This window comes from Solanum verrucosum, unplaced genomic scaffold (assembly GCF_900185275.1).
Source record: "Solanum verrucosum unplaced genomic scaffold, falcon-dt-bn FXZP01000073.1, whole genome shotgun sequence".
NCBI lineage: Eukaryota > Viridiplantae > Streptophyta > Magnoliopsida > Solanales > Solanaceae > Solanum > Solanum verrucosum.
In genome coordinates, this window is record NW_026020298.1 from 252,047 (window position 1) to 270,323 (window position 18,277).

Genomic DNA, 18,277 nt, shown 5'->3' on the forward strand with positions numbered 1-18,277 from the left:
AGAAAGGGAATCTCACTAATTCTTTTATTGTGGATATGAATATGTAATTCGCCTCCGAAGATTAATGCCGAAAGGTTGGTTTGTTTATCTGCAATTGCAAAAATCAATATCTATTGGATCCATTGATATGCGTTTTTTCTTTCATCTGCTTAAACGATTGCCGTGAGTAAACTTATAGGAATAATTGGATTTCATTTAGTTACAAGCAAGAAATAATAATGAAGAAATGCAAATTATACAAAAAAAATTGCATTTTTCATTTTCATAGGGCTATACGGACTCGAACCGTAGACCTTCTCAGTAAAACAGATCAAACTTATTATTTTAAAATGATCTGAACTGTTTCAAAGACCCAACATGCATTTTTTTTTTGCATTGGGCTCCTTCATTAACTGATCTAAATATCAGTTGGTCTGCCATTTTTTTTCTTGACAGAAAAAAAGATATGGAAATGGCTCCATGTGCTCTGATTCATTATTTGGGAGCATTACCAAAGTGTTTCAAATGTGGGATTATCTTGACGTAGGTCTGTCTCTGGCCTAGATCAACCTAAGTTAAATGAAGTCTCTATCATTCTGCTTAAAAATCAAATATGAAACTTCATACACCTTAAAGTTCATATGCCGAAAAGAGATTTTTTTGAGGTCCTTATACTCATTATGCCTAGCATTGAATAGACTAGGTATTCACCTTATCAAGATCTCAAATCAATGATGGGGTCTGTTTGGCACCTCCTAAATGGGTGTCCAAATTGGACCGAACCTTTGTCAGGCTATGGTTCCCTCAAAGTTATGGAGTAAGACATTGATTTCTCAACAAGTTCAATTTTTCTGATTGTATGATGAACTCCCTTGAAAAACATTGGCGCGCATGTAAACGAGTTGCTCTACCAACTGAGCTATAGCCCTAGTGCTTGTGATACATATTTTATCATGTAGGTAAATTCTTGTCAAGAGAAATATTCCATGATCCAACATCAAGAATCTTTGATCTCTTTGAGTGGTATTCCTTAGATTAGTATTGCTTATAAGTAATATGATATTTATAATCCATCGACAGGATGGGTTTCATTTGGTTCTCTTTGGGATGATAAATGACCTACTTAACTCAGTGGTTAGAGTACTGCTTTCATACGGCGGGAGTCATTGGTTCAAATCCAATAGTAGGTAAAAGTTATTAGATACCAGAGTCAATGGTATCTAATAAGGTTTACAACCCACCTTTAGTGATATTTATTTTTTGATTTTGTATCTTTTCTATTTCATTTTTTAATTTGAATTTTTGCATCAGAATTGGATTCTGTTTGATTGTATTCACCCGACAGAATCTAAATAGGATTAGAAAGAGAACTTCTTTTTATTATTCGAACGTACCAACTAGTTATGAAATCGGATTGCTAGCCTCCACCCGTGTTCTAGCTCGTCGGAGAGCTAGATTTGCCTCAATTTTTTGCCTCCTTCCTTCAGCCTTTTTCACATTAGCTTCCGCTATTTCAAGAGTTTGCTGAGCTTCTTGTGGATTAATGTCACTACCCTTCTCCGCATCATTTACTAAAACAGTGATCTCATTATTTCCTATTCTAGCAAAACCACCCATCAGAGCCATCGTTAACCATTGGTCGTTAAGGCGTATTCTCAAAATCCCTATATCTACAGCTGTGGCAATAGGGGCGTGATTTGGTAATATGCCAATTTGACCACTATTAGTAGATAAAACAATTTCTTCCACTTCTGAATCCCAAATAATTCGATTAGGGGTCAGTACACTAAGATTTAAGGTTATTTCTTCAAATTGCTCTCCATTTCTAAGTTCATAGCCTTCGCGGTAGCTTCATCGATAGTACCTACCAAATAAAAGGCCTGTTCAGGAAGACCATCTAATTCTCCGGAAAGGATCAATTGAAATCCTTGAATTGTTTCTGCTAGACCAATATATTTCCCTGGAGAACCGGTAAATACTTCTGCTACAAAAAAGGGTTGTGATAAGAAACGCTCAATTTTTTATGCTCTTGCTACGAGTAAACGATCCTCTTCAGATAATTCATCCAATCCAAGGATAGCTATAATGTCCTGAAGTTCTTTGTAACGTTGTAAAGTTTGCTTAACTCTTTGGGCGGTTTCGTAATGTTCCTCACCAACGATCCGAGGTTGAAGCATGGTTGACGTTGAATCTAAAGGATCTACTGCTGGATAAATACCTTTGGCAGCCAATCCTTTTGATAGTACGGTAGTAGCATCTAAATGTGCAAATGTCGTAGCATGAGCAGGGTCGGTCAAATCGTCTGCGAGTATATAAACTTCTTGAATAGAGGTTATGGACCCGTCTTTGGTAGAAGTAATTCTTTCTTGTAAAGAACCCATTTCGGTACTTAGGGTCGGTTGATAACCCACAGCGGAAGGCATTCTACCCAATAAGGCCGATACTTAGGATCCTGCTTGGACGAAACAGAAGATATTGTCAATAAATAGAAGTACGTCTTGCTCATTAACATCTCGGAAATATTCTGCCATAGTTAGGGCAGTCAAACCAACTCTCATACGAGCTCCCGGCGGTTCATTCATCTGACCGTAAACTAGGGCCACTTTTGATTCTGCAATATTTTCTTTATTAATCACTCCAGATTCTTTCATTTCCATGTAAAGATCATTTCCTTCCCGAGTACATTCACCCACTCCGCCAAATACGGATACGCCCCCGTGAGCTTTAGCAATATTGTTAATCAATTCCATAATGAGTACTGTTTTACCCACTTCAGCTCCCCCGAATAGTCCGATTTTTCCTCCACGGCGATAGGGGGCTAAAAGATCAACTACTTTAATTCTTGTTTCAAAAATAGATAATTTTGTATCCAACTGTATAAAGGCGGGCGCAGATCTATGAATAGGAGACGTTGTACTAGTATCTACAGGCCCTAAATTATCAACAGGCTCTCTGAGCACGTTAAAAATTCGTCCCAGAGTCGCTCCCCCGACTGGAACACTTATAGGAGATCCTGTGTTAATCACTGCCATTCCTCTCGTTAGACCGTCTGTAGCACTCATAGCTACAGCCCTAACTCGATTATTTCCTAATAATTGTTGTACCTCACAAGCCACATTAATTTGTTGACCAACACTATCTTGACCTTGAACTACCAGAGCGTTATAAATATTTGGCATCTTGCCCGGGGGAAAGGCTACATCTAGTACCGGACCGATAAAGGATATATTTAATGCATATATATATGCATAGGACTAGCTGCTTCAATGGGATCTTTTATCCTGGCCGGAGGACAACTTACCAAACGTATAGCATTCCCTCACGCTTGGCGCCAATGAGGTTTTTATTTGAGAGAAAAAAGAAGACTATGCCTTCGCCATATGAATACTAAGTAATAATAGCATGGCACTTCAAATTCGATATGAGAAATTTTTGTATTGTTTTTTTTTCAAAACATTAGATTCTGTATCGAGAGAGTAGTATGAGATAAGGGGTATTTTCGATTTTCTCTTACTATCGGGAATTCAGTTCAGCGACACAAACTTATTTGTTTTCATGCCGGAGAGTTCTTAACAATATTTATGTTATGAAAGAGTACGAAAAAAAAATATTTTTTCCTTATTTGATCGGATTAAAAAGAAACTTTGGGATTGCTGAATCACAGACAAAAAAAAGAAAAAATAAACATATAAAGCAACGGAGCCATCATAGTATTTTTGAACTCCTCCGAAAGGAAGGATGGGAATTTGATTATTTACCCATCTGAGTCTGATAGATTCTATTTTCTCTTTCTTCAATAGAAAGGAGGGGGGTCAATTTTCTTGTAGAGCCGTATACACAAAAGATGCCTGTACGGTTGTTCAATTCTATCTTTTTTCTATTCTTTATCTTTCTTTTCTCTTTGCTTTATCATGCGAGATAGGGGAAGCTTTTATTTTGTTATATCATCAGGGTAATGATACATGAACCTTATAGTGCTTTTTATATGGCACAAGTAGGTGAATTTGTCATGAAAGCGGTAGAACTGATGAAACTGCGTGAAACCCTCACAAGGGTTTATGCAGAAAGAACGGGCAAACCCTTCTGGGTTGTACACGAAGATATGGAAAGAGATATTTTTATGTCAGCAACAGAAGCCCAAGCTTATGGAATTGTTGATTTTGTAGCGGTTCAAGGAAAATAACATGGATTTCGTGCAAATCTGTGATTTGAGATTTTATCTTCGAATTGAATATTCTATTAAATAGAAGTAATTCACCATCATTCGGTTAGGATCAATCTAAACCAACCCATCATATTATGTATACGATTCAACATGCCAACTATTAAACAACTTATTAGAAATACAAGACAGCCAATCAGAAATGTCACGAAATCCCCCGCTCTTCAGGGGTGCCCTCAGCGTCGAGGAACATGTACTAGGGTATATATGCGACTCGTTTAGATCATGAGCTGGCACAAAAGCAAGAAAACTACTTTTACAGTATCAATGATCAGTACCAGTGAATGGGATAGGATGGAAAAAGGACTCCATCCATTATTAAAAAAAAAAAACTCTACCATATCCCTCTATTGTGTATAAAGTTTATGGTTTCCGTTGGTGTAAATCCAATCACCTGAATTTAAGATGATAAGAAATTCTCCATTGGTAACAAATGGTTATCCATTAAGCGGAGGAAATCTTATTTAAACGGACTAAGAGGGTCAGCTACCCAGCAAACTTTCATAATTAAATACCGTTACTGTATAGGTAGATTGATTGTGAAAGACCTATTACTGGATAATTCATGGGTAGAGCCAAAGCGTGTGAACTATACAAGTTCCCAATAACATCAATTAGTTGATTAAATAGTAAATTAAAGTATAAAGTAAAGGCTCCGGTGTATAGAGATGACCTCACCGTTTAAGAAGTAACCATAGAAACGAAGGAACCCACTATTTCTTTTTTTATTTCTTTTATATACTATATTTTTGATACCTAGGAAAATACAATTTCTTAGTTCTGTCTTATTTCGCAGTGAAATACCTAAAAAAAAAATTGTGGTCGGGAAGGTTAGAGTAGCCAAAGCCATTGGAATTTTGATTTTATACATTGGAAAAATTGTTTTGTTATTAATAGACTAGGAAGGGGGAAAATAATAACTGAAAGAAAGGCAATCAATTAGTTATTCGTCAAAGTTTCATTTAGTCAATGACCAGAATTAAACGAGGATATATAGCTCGGAGACGTAGAACAAAAATTTGTTTATTTGCTTCAATCTTTCGAGGGGCTCATTCAAGGCTTACTAGAACTATTACTCAACAAAAATAAGAGCTTTAGTTTCGGCTCATCGGGATAGGGATAGGAAAAAGAGAGATTTTCGTCGTTTGTGGATCACTAGGATAAACACAGTAATTCGCAAAGGGGAGTATCCTATAGTTATAGTAGATTAATACACGATCTGTACAAGAGACAGTTGCTTCTTAACCGTAAAATACTTGCACAAATAGCTATATCAAATAGGAATTGTCTTTATATGATTTCGAACGAAATCATAAAGGAAGTAGATTGGAAAGAATCCACCAGAATAATTTAAATGGAGTTACCCGGAGAATGAACTCCGGGAAGGTAGAGTAGAAATTAGTATGAGAAAATATACTAAAGTAGTCAAAATGAATGAACACGTTCAATTCAATAAAAACATATTTCTTTTTTTCAGATTCATTTTTTCTTATGACACGATACTCAAATCTAGATTCACTCAAATCTAGATTCTTGTAATTATGATTCAAGTGAAGAAAAAGTAAGCCTATTTATTTCAGGCTTTAAAACCAGTAGTTCTAGCGGTCGACTCGGTTCTTTCAAATTGTTTCTCATTATTGAGAAAAGGTAACAAAGATAAAATACGAGCTTGTTTTATAGCAAGAGTAATTAATCGTTGTTGTTACAAGGTCAATCTATTCACACGTCTTGATAATATTTTTCCTTGTTCACTAATAAATCAACTAATTAAACTCATGTTTCTATAATCAATTCGATCCCCCGATTGAATCGGGGGCAAACGCCTACGAAAAGATCGCTTGAATTTAAGAAAAGGTCGCTTGGATTTATCCATGGTTTGTTTGTTTAATTTATTCCTTATCCCTAAAATCCTATTTCTTCATTCTAATTCATTTTAAATCCACTCAAAATATGATTTTTCAAAAATAGGATTTGTTTATTTTCTATTTAAATATGTTATATATATAATGTCATTTTTTCCCCTTCCTTGAAAGGGTAAGACACAGGTACTTGGTTCGCTCTATTTCTTTATCTCCCCATGAATCGTATGTTTGTAACAATAGGGGCAGAATTTTTTCAATTCAAATTGATTAGGCGTATTGTGCCGGTTCTTTTGAGTAATATATCTGGAAATACCTCTTGATACCTTATCAACACTGTTTCGGACACAACTAGTACATTCCAAAATCACCGTTACTCGGACATCTTTCCCTTTGGCCATGAACCTCCTTTGGATTTTTGATTTACTCAACTCTTCTATTTTTGATTCAAAACGAAGAAAGGATAAAATAGAAATTACTAACTTGAAATCCAATTCTAAAAGTCAAAGATTAAAATCACGAAAATAAATTAATAGTAAAGCAAAGTCATAGTAAAATACAACGATTTTTCTAAAGGATATTTCAAATTGAAGTAATCATTTAAGTATCTTGTATAATACTCTTGCCCTAGACCCCCATTTTCTATTCTACCCCCATTCCTCTATGATTAATATTCAGTTAATTCGAACTTAAGCCCGAATGTTGAATCGACTTTTTTAAGGGAGGGATAGTTCACCTCAAACTAGTGCTAGTTGATGAGAGTTACTTCAGAAACAAAAAATTAAAGTCAAATTTCTCTGGGGTATTATCTCAATTCCAATAAAATGCAATCGAGTAAAGTATGACTTGGCGATCAGATGATATATGGATAGAACTTATAACGGGGTCTCGAAAAATAAGTAATTTTTGCTGGGCCTTGATCCTTTTTTTAGGTTCATTAGGATTCTTATTAGTTGGAACTTCCAGTTATCTTGGTAGAAATATGCTATCTTTTTTTCCGCCTCAGTAAATCATTTTTTTTCCACAAGGAATCGTGATGTCTTTCTACGGAATTGCGGGTCTCTTTATTAGCTCTTATTTGTGGTGCACAATTTCCTAGAATGTAGGTAGTGGTTATGATCGATTCGATAGAAAGGAAGGAATAGTCTGTATTTTTCGTTGGGGATTTCCGGGAAAAAATCGTCACATATTCCTCCGATTCCTTATAAAAGATATTCAGTCCGTTAGAATAGAAGTTAAAGAGGGTATTTATGCTCGTCGTGTTCTTTATATGGACATCTAAGGCCAGGGGTCCAGACCCGTACTGATGAGAATTTGACTCCACAAGAAATTGAACAAAAGACTGCTGAATTAGCCTATTTCTTGCGTGTACCAATTGAAGTATTTTGATAAATTGAAAATCAGAACATTCATGCAATTAAAGAAAACGTATATGAAAGAACCATAAAACGAAACTCTTTTTATGGTCTTTATGCGTTTTATGGTCTTTATGCGCACACAATTCAATAACAAATAACAAATCGAAATAATAGATTCATCTCAGACGGCAAACCATTTCGAAAGAAAGAATTTTTTTTAGTTCAATATTTGTTGGAATTGACACTTTAGATCCAGATAGATCGTATCTTGTAAATTTGAAATTCTTTCTTTTGTATTCTTTAATGACCAACAATTGGATTTCTTAATTAAATACTAAGAACTAGCCAATTTATCCTTTGCCAGTCATTTTTTTTTAATCATCCTAATATCTTTCCCTCAATTATTCTATTCTTGACTATGGGTAATCAGTGAAATTTTTTCAAAATATTGGATATGCATAGGATTAGCTGCTTCAATGGGATCTTTTATCCTGGACGGAGGACAACTTACCAAACGTATAGCATTCCCTCACGCTTGGCGCCAATGAGGTTTTTATTTGAGAGAAAAAAGAAAACTATGCCTTCGCCATATGAATACTAAGTAATAATAGCATGGCACTTCGAATTCGACATGAAAATTTTTGTATTGTTTTTTTTTTCAAAACATTAGATTTTGTATCGAGAGAGTAGTATGAGATAAGGGGTATTTCCAATTTTCTCTTATCTATCGAGAATTCAGTTCAGCGTCACAAACTTATGCTTACTCTCGAAGGAAAGTCAAGCCACAAATGATAGAAAATCTTCGAAAATAAACAAAGACTGAAAATAAATGATGTAACTAATAGTGATCCAGGAACAGGATCTCACCACCACTTCAAAAAGATCTCCAAAGCTAGAAACGATCAGCCACTGCAGGGAGTATCCTTACTAGAATCTGCATAAAAATGATACTGAAGTAGGGTGTTAGTACAATCCACAAGTATTCAGTAGCCTTGGCCGACTCAGCTAAATGAATTAATCAACTTATGAAATATACTAAGGAATGCTTCCACCTGTATACACAAAAGTCCCATTTCAGCATCGGTGCCGCAAATTTATAATGAATGACGCAAGTAAAGTAAACACATAAGGTCACAACAGTTCCCATATCACAGACAAGTCAAGCAATTCAAATGATTAAAGCAATGATATGATGCAATTATGTGATGATGCAGTGGAATCAAGATTGTCGTACAACCTGTCGTATATACCCTGTTGAGCTAAGGCTCCAAGATAAGGATCCATAAGGGACTCGCAGTCCATATACTAAATCACAATCTCAATATCTCATTAACTTGACACCTCAGCATGGCCAAGGATATAATAAGGTGTCTCATTTTCTTTCCCAAAAGGAATCTCAACATTTTTCTCAATTTCCCAAGAACATGATATGATGAATGAGGATGGATGCATCACAACACATTTATATTATGAAGGCAATAATCAACTCAACATGTATCAATAGTCTAGAGTTTTCAAACTCAGCAGAATCATGATATACATCCTCATATGAGAAATAGTGGGAAATAGGTCATTTGAAATAAGTGAGCTCCATTTAGAAAATATTTCTTTTACTCAAAGCATTATAAAGTTTCCAACTCAGCCCCTCACTCGGGCATTACAAGTCAAATAGCATTACAACTCTCTCTCACAGGCAACTCATGAATCATATGTTGTCAAAGAAAATAAAACAATAATTAAGGATTCAACATAGGATAAACAATACATACGAGACCCCACACGGGAAACACAGTAGAATAAAGCCCCCGCATGGGAAACACAATGCAACTCAAAGCCCAAAATTATGTTATGATCTCATCTCATAGCCTAAGACATAAGAATTATCAATTACCCAATCCCAGTCTAGGAAAAGGATAAGCCAAACCTACCTCAAGGCAAAACCATCACCGAACACTACCAGAGCAAATCCTCAATCACATGCTAACAGAAATGATCCTTAACTATCAAAAATGAAAAGAGTTCATCAAAAAGAGTCTAGTGATTCCCATATTAATAGGATTTGAAATTGGGGGTAAAATAGTGCAAAAATCACTTTAGAAATCAAAAGGGTACATTTAAATTTTTAGTTGAAAACCAAACTATACAAGCAAAGAAGAGTTCGTGGTTGAATAACCCACTAAAAACAAATAAGAGTTGAGCTCTAAATCAAGAACTTACTACTTTTCCAACTTTAGGAGAAAAACCCAAAAACCCACATTTGAAATACGGTAAAAATGAGAAATTTTGGAAAAACTTTGTCAAAATCAATTTACCCGCGATACAAGGACCTTAAATCCTGAAAATCAATGAAAACACATTTTAAATAGACCTTCAAATCAACAATTTTTTATTTCTATACTTTAGGGTTTAAAATCTCAAATTAATGGATAGAAATCATGAAATATGAAAGAGATATTTTTGGGAAAAGAGTAAAAGAGGGCTAGAAATACTTAACCAATGATTATGAAAGAAAAACGCATCAAAAATCACCTCAAACGGACTTTTCTAGCTCTCAATATGTCAAAAATACGAAATGGGTTCGAATAGATATTTAACTCAATAGTTCGTCACTAAAACTCATTTTCATCGCTACAAGTCTAATTTTTTGCCACTACAACTGTGCACCATCAACCTTGAAAACATCTTTTTTACCCTCAAAACTCATTCGGAATTCTATAAGCACGAACCAATAGTGAATATGCATCATAAAATATGTTTTGGAACTAATGGAATCATCGGTTTAAAAAAAATAGTTATGACCGAAATACCCCTTGGAACCATTTAGGCAAAAAATTCATCTTTTTACCTAAATATCCAAATCACAACCTAAGGTCTCGGGACTCTAACCGATCACCTTACTAGACCAAACTCGACGTTCAAACTCAATAAAGCTAACGAAATCCCCACATAACGCTCGGAACTCCTAATGTCGATCAACGTCAACCATGTAAAAAATTCTTCACTCAAAAGGGGCAAAATCACCAAAAACACAGCCGATCACATCGGGAACCACGCCAACCATTCCCGCAACCCAAACTAAGCATGAGAAATATTAAAGGAAGGGCACAATGGTCATTTCAAAATTAAAAGAAAATTGAAAAGAAATGAGACATTATACTATCCACCACTAAAACATGTGTTCGTCCCCAAACGAAAAGAAAAATAAGATACCTGAAGGGAAGAAAAGATAAGGGTATCTACGACGCATGTCAGACTCCACCTCACATATCGCCTCATTAACAGGTTGATGCCTCCACTACACCTTTACTGAGTCAATATACTTGTATCTCAACTGTCTAGTCTGTCTATCCAAGATAGAAAATGGCTCCTCCTCAAAGGATATATCCTGATCAAAAGCAACAAAATCCCACTAAATCACATGAGAATCATCATGACGACATTGCTTAAGCATCAAAACATGGAATACAGGGTAAACTGCTGACAGGCTCGGAGGTAAGACCAATCAATAAGCTACCTCTCCAAACTTTCCCAAAATCTCAGAAGGTTCAATGAACTGCGGACTGAGCTTCCCTTTCTTTCCAAACCTCATCACACCCTTGGTAGGTGACACCTTAAGTAAAACCCGCACACCAATAGAAAAAATACATATCCTGGACACACCTATTTGAATAACTCTTCTGCCTACTCTATGCAGTCACAAGGTACTCCTGAATCAACTTCACTCTTTCCACGAAGTCGCTCAACAAATTAGTGCCCCAAGGTCGAACTCCAAATGAATCAAACCAACCAACTGAAGATATACACCTCCTCTCATACAAAACCTCAAAGGGTGTCATCTGAATGTTGGAATGATAACGGTTGTTTTACGAAAACTCCACAAAAGCTAGGGATTGGTCTCAATGACTACCAAAGTCCATGGCACAAGCATGGAGTATATCCTCAAGCACCTGAATAGTCTGCTCAAACTGACCATCGGTCTGAGGATGGAAGACGTTGCTCAACTCAAGCTTTGTACCCATCTGCTCTTGCATAGAACTCCAGAAATGAGAGGTGAACTGCGCACCCCAGACACTATAGAAATGGAAACCCCATTCAACCAAACAATCTCATAAATGTAGATCCTATCCAACTGCTCCATATTATAGTTAGTCTTCACCGAGATGAAATAAGCAGACTTGGTCAAACTATCTACAATGACCCACACATAATCAAATTTACCCAAAGTCAAGGGTAATCCAGTTACAATGTCTATAGTAATGCACTCCCACTTCCACTCAAAGATGGGAATCCTTTGCATCGTACCTCTCAATATTTGATGTTCATACTTCACTTCCTAACAATTTAAAAACTTTGCCACCAAGTCTACAGTGTTTTTCTTCATACCACACCACCTATAGTTTTCCTTCAAATCATGATACATATTAGTTGCTCCCGGGTGAATAGAATATTTAGAATAATATGCCTCCTCCAATATCATGCGCCAACCAATCACTCTAGGAACAAAATATGACCACTAATCCTCAACACTCCCTCGATATCAAGAGAAGTCGACTTAGCTTCACCTTACTTTGTCCTGAATCACTCTCAACTTGTCATCCTCAAACTGGTGGGCACGAATCTAATCCATCAACGTTGACCAAGCCTCAAGTTAAAACACACCGAGGTGTAGAAATATCAAGTCGACCCAACTATCTAGCGAATGAGTGAACCTTCAATGCCAAAGGTCTCTCCTCCACCTTAAGAAGGCTAAGCTACCCATGCTAGGAGTCTTCTGACTCAAAGAATCCGCTACCACATTTGCCTTGCATGGATGATAAAGAATGATGATGTCATAGTCTTTCAACAATTCCAACCATCTACGCTGCCTCGTGTTATGATTTGGCTGAGAAAATAGATCCTTAGCTAAGATGATCGATAAAGATCTCACAATTCACACCATAGAGATAATGCCTCCATAACTTCAAAATGAGGACCACCACCAATAACTCTAAATCATGAGTAGGGTAGTTCTTCGCATGAACCTTTAGTTGACCAGAAACATAGGCAATGACTAGCTCTGTTTGCATCAATACTCTACCTAGACCAACATTTGAAGCATCACAGAATACCACAAATGCCACACCCTCCTCCGGTAGTGCAAAGATAGGTGTTGAGGTCAATAAGTATTTGATCTTTTGAAAGCTTGCCTCAGACTCATCAGTCCACAGAAATACCACAATCTTCTAAGCTAACTTAGTCAGTAGTTGCAATGGAAGAGAAACTTTGAACATATCGATGATAATAACCCGCTAAACCACCTAATCATGAATTGTCGCCACCTTAGCCGGATCGACCATAATACCTTCCTTGGAAATCATATGACCCAAGAAAGTCATGGACTCAAGCTAAAACTCGCAATTGGAGAATATGGCATACAATTTTTCTCTCTCATTCTGTGAAGAAGGGTCCTCAAGTGACGAACATGTTCTGCCCCTTTCTTGGAATAAACCAAGGTATAATTAATAAACACAATTACAAAGGAATCCAAATAAGGCCAAAATACTCGGTTCATCAACTTCATAAAATCAGCCAGGTCATGTCAGCCCAAAGGATATGACTATAAATTCATAATGCCCATAGCGAATCTTGAATGAAGTCATTGGAATACCAGAATCCCAAACTATCAATTGATGATAACCCAATCTCAAGTCAATCTTAGAAAAACACTGACGCACCCTAAAGCTAGAAAAACAAATCATCGATACGGGAAATGGGATACTTATTCTTGATTGTAGCCTTGTTGAACTGTCAATAATCAATACACATCCTCATAATACCATCCTTCTTCATAAATAAGATTGGTGCTCCTCATGGTGATACACTAGGCTAAATAAACCCTTTCTACAACAAGTCCTCCAATTAAGCCTTCAATTCCTTCAACTTTATTGGAGCCATCCGGTAAGGAGATATGGAAAGGGCTAAGTGCCCAACTCCAAGTCAATCACGAAACCAATATCACGGTTAGTAGTAACACCTTGTAAGTCTGTACGAAACACATCTATGAACTCTCTTCCCACTCTTGTGGCCTCCAAAGGTGATGGATCTTTATTAAGATCAAGAATATAAGCCAAATAAGATCCATCATACGACGAACCCCAAAAAATGATATCACTCCCTTTGGATACAAATTTGGAGCACCCTTCCACACCAATCAAGGTAAACCGAGGTAAGCTAAGGTCACAATCTTAGCATAACAATCGATGATCACATGATAAGGAGAGAACCAATCCATACCCAAAATCACATCAAAGTCAAGCATATCAAGAAAAATTAGCTTTGCTAGGGTCTCACAATTATCAAATGTCACTACACATCCCAGTACATCCAATCCACCACTAAAGAATCACCTATTGGGGTAGAGACACTAAAAGCAACAGTAAGGGACTCACATACATGATAAATACCTGCAAAAAAAATAAGTAGACTTTTAAGAATAAGTCGACATAGGATCAAATAATATTGTAGTAGAATGATGACAGACTGAAATGGCACCTGTGATCACTGTATTTGAAGCCTCTGCCTCAGATCTACTCGGTATAACATAGAACTGTCTGCGGTCACCACTAGTATGTGCGCCAATACGAGCACCATCTCGAGCTTCATCATTGGTTCACTTGGCACCAACTCTAGCACTTTGAGAAGTACCTCGTGCCAAAGTAGATGGTGTAGAATTAGTAGCCTGTGACCCCGGTTGGATACTAGAGAAATCACGTCTAGGGAAATCCTTTTCTTTGTCCCCAAACTCCTCACAAACAAAATAACCATGGGACTAGCCTTGGTGAGAGTAAACTAAAGAGTTTGCACACCCTCCCCGACATGTGGATCCACTATGCGTACCTTGACCATCCTAACTAGGCCTTGATCCACTAACACCATCTGAACTCTGAACGGCGGCCTGCACTAGTCTACCTTTACAACTTTGTGAGCCCTGCCATGAATAATCTCTACCTCTAGATGAATGACTGATAAACTGACCCTAACAACGAAACCTCTTGGTATAACCGCCCTGTCTAGTATGTCGAATACTCTGAATCATCCTAACATGGTCAATAATACCCTGGAACGTATCACCTGAGAGCAAACAAAAGTTGTGGCCTCTTGAAGATAACTGTTGAACCCCTTTACCAACTTACAGATCAAACTCTGTGTGAATACTCGACATGGAATAACAGGAAAACTCATGAAAACAAGCCACATATTCAAAAATTGATAAAGAGCCCGACTCCAATGTGTTAAACTTGTCCCTACGTTAATCTCGAAGGTTGTAGGGTACAAACCTCTCCAGGAACACCTCAGTAGTTGCTCCCCAACCCATAGTAGGAGAACCAACAGACCTACAAAAAAGAACTGATCTCCACCACTCCTTGGCCAATCCTGAAAACTAATAAGAAGTGTAAGCCACTCCATGGGACTCCAAAATACCCAGGTTGAACAATCTTTCCAGACATTCAGTCAAAAAGTCGTAAGTCTTGTCTCTAGATGTGTCGCCGAACCTAGGACGTGCCAATCTAACAAATCTATCAAAACTATTCTTCTTAGCAACAGACATGGTTGCACTAGCAAAAATTGGTGAAGCTCCAACTATCGGAGGTGCTAAGGAAGGCGCTGAAGCTAAACCAGGAATCTGAAATCCCACTCTAGGCCCCAAAAATAGAGGTGTAGCACCAATTGTAATAGAAGACCATGCCCAAAAATGGAGGTGCAGCACCAATTGTAATAGAAGACCATGAAGTACCTGTACGAACACTAGAATGAGGGACACTATCCAATATAGCCAATAACCTGACAATAAACTACATGAGTTTGTTGGTTGCCTCACCTCAGTCTGCTGCTCAATAATATTATCATGCTCAAATACGGGCTCAGGCAATTCCGCCCTAGCTCATCCTCAAGTAGGAGTTTCCCTCTCAAACTCAACCTTCACCTCGTAACACAGAAAGAATAGATTAGAGGTTTATAGTACTTGATATGAATAACTCGCACAATAAGGAATCAAAGGAAATGAATTTCTCCTACTAAGTATCTTGTAGTTGATTTTAACGTTTCAAGAACACCTCATCCAATTCTAGGTGTTTAACAATTGTAAATCAGTATAAAACCCAACTGAATGAGTTGGGGTCGAATTCCACAAGGAGCGGTATATGTTTCAAATTCAATTTGGAAGTATAAATTATCGAATAACGATATCATTCAAATTAAGGGGCGACACAAATGTCAAATGAGGGTTTTGGTTTTGATTATCAACTACAAACAGTCACAAACAATACGAATGAACAATAATGAGACGGATTCTTGGGATGTGATCGATTATAGGATAATATAGACATATGGAAATTACAACTATTAGTAAATAGCTAGATATTAGTGAGTAGGCTAGGCCATAAGGGAGGTAATTTTCTCTCAAACAATTACCCCGAATCAAGTGATTTCTCTCGAACATCAACAAGCATGCAAAATAAGAGCAACCCACACTGTAATCCATTCACTCTCTCAAGTTGAATGTGTGGGATTGGGTTTAGGATTCACTCTCTCGAGCTGAACCCGGGTCAACCCAACACCCACAAACCATCAATCAATAATCTTAATTCTAAAATCTCTCGAGCGAGCGAGCAAGAACACAAACATATAACTGCATTTGCAACTACAATTCTTAAATTACACCACAATTAATGATTAAACTCACTTTTAAATAGCATTGAAACTAACAATTAGCAATACCCATAAGCTAAATCATCCCACAATCACATGATCACACCCTAAGAATTGGGGGTTTAGCTAGACATTATAAAAAGATAAAACAATTACCGAATTGATTATCCATCAACTAGGTAAGAGTGATTTCATATTTACAATGCTCCAACTCAAAGACCCACTTCCAATTTCTCTAAAGTGAATTTTTTCAATCTCTCAAAGCTAAGGAATAACTCTAGAGAAAACTGTCTCAAGATAAGAAATCAATAATTTTCGTTCTAAAGATTGTTTCCTTGGATAAAAGATACTAAACAAAATGTTCAAAAACGTATTTATAGTCGCCAAAAATAAGCTATGAAATCTCATTTGGCGAAGTAAGTCGGGCTCACCGAACCACTCGGCGAGCCGCCCTTTGGTCTCTTCCATCATCCTTTCGTCTTGGCATTTAGCATTTTTAAGGTCTGTAACTTTGGGAGATCTATCTTGGCATCGCGGACTCATTCGACGACTCACCGACTGCTCATTTTCATCACTGACTTGGTTCCTTCCTTCAGAGCATGGTACACTGGAACTTTAGGCGGGCTGATGAGCCACTCGGTGACACGCCAACTGCTCTTGGCGATCCTTAGGCTTGCGCATCTTCATTTCTTCAACCTGTTTTGTTCCTTTTTGCCTATTAGTGTCCTTGCTTTGTTCCTCAATCTATATTCCTGAAAATCAAGGATTTAACATCAGTTATTGGCATAAATTAATCATTTGAGGACACTAAATGTATATAAACAAAGCCCTAAATGAGTCCAAATCTCGGACTCATCAACACCTCCAACTTAAACTTTTGCTTGTCCTCAAGTTCAACAATTCTAAAAGGATGTCTCAAATAGTGCTACATAAGACTCAATCATGAATGCACACAACAAGACTCAACTTACTCATGCAAGGATCAATTGTGCACTCAAAGATTCAAATTGTGACTCACCATTATCAAAGATGTTCAAGTTCACAATACTTGCTTCAAATGCAAGCTCAAGCTCAACAAAGGTACTCAAATGCCCTCACAACAAAGATGATTCCATATTCACACACTATTCTCCAACAATTTATATTTTCGGAATCACATACGACTCTCACACTCACAAAGATGAACACGTGCATGACTTCACCCAAAGGCTTGCCCTTATTTTCTAATCAACATTCGTTTCAGCTTACTCAAGATCAGAAATGTCTTTTCGAGGCTTATAATGGGGCTTAGTGTAAAGGTATGGTCATTTAGGCTCAGTGGCTGCTACCCTCATGAAATGTGGTATGAACATCACTTCTTTTCCTTTTCTTTAGTATTTTTACTCATGCTCAAAATTCACCCCATTATTCAACTTCCAATGGACTACTGGACACCCCATTTCTTTTGCAACTTTCACAACTTTATTTCACAACTGTTTCATTTTTTTTCTTTTACTTTCTTCTTTTCTTTCTCTTTTTTTTTATATGGAGGGGTTCCATCTTTTTCAAGACCATGGTTCAAAGGGGAATTCTTCACACTTCTTGATTTACCTTCTCTTTTTACCACACCCCCAACTTAGGCTTTTCAAACGAACCACACTTCATGAGGATTATGGGTGAATGGATAAAGGGGGGTCACAATTGCTCAAGTTTCTTCCAAGAAAAGGATAAGGCTCAAATAGGGTTCAAGCAAGGTTCACACATCTCACAAGGTTGGCCACAAAAAGAGGTATATTATCAAGTTGTTTCACTCATCAAATTTGTTGCCTAAGATCATTTCAAGAGCTTGCATCACTTAGTCAACCAGACCAACGGGGTAAATTCTAGGTGTCATCACACAAGGTTCAAAGTAATCTCATCACACAAGGCATAGGCACCAATAACAAACAAGGCTCCACACTTTCACTAGTGTGCAATGCTCATGAAAAGAGACTCATTCGATAATTGGCTAGTCACAATGAGAGGCAAAAAGTCCACACATTGTCTATGCAACTTCATTTGGCCTCATCGTAGCTGCACTATTCAAGTCATCGATATTGATCATAACCGATACTAAAATTTGCACAAAAACGGCCACATTTACACACAACAAGAGGTGGCAAAAATTTCCAGATGGGTCAAAAACCATTCTC

General features: G+C 37.2%; 1 protein-coding gene and 1 pseudogene across 1 annotated transcript; both read right to left on the minus strand.

Annotated features, from left to right (window-relative positions):
- Positions 1–1,176: 1,176 nt before the first annotated feature.
- Positions 1,177–1,776, minus strand: LOC125834779 (ATP synthase epsilon chain, chloroplastic; the record flags this gene model as incomplete). The annotated part of the gene is made up of 1 exon (XM_049513931.1): positions 1,177–1,776. A coding segment is annotated over one exon (396 nt), but the record flags the coding sequence as incomplete, so codon positions are not given.
- On the minus strand, positions 1,751–3,173 carry LOC125834775 (ATP synthase subunit beta, chloroplastic-like; annotated as a pseudogene).
- Between the last annotated feature and the right edge of the window lie 15,104 nt (positions 3,174–18,277).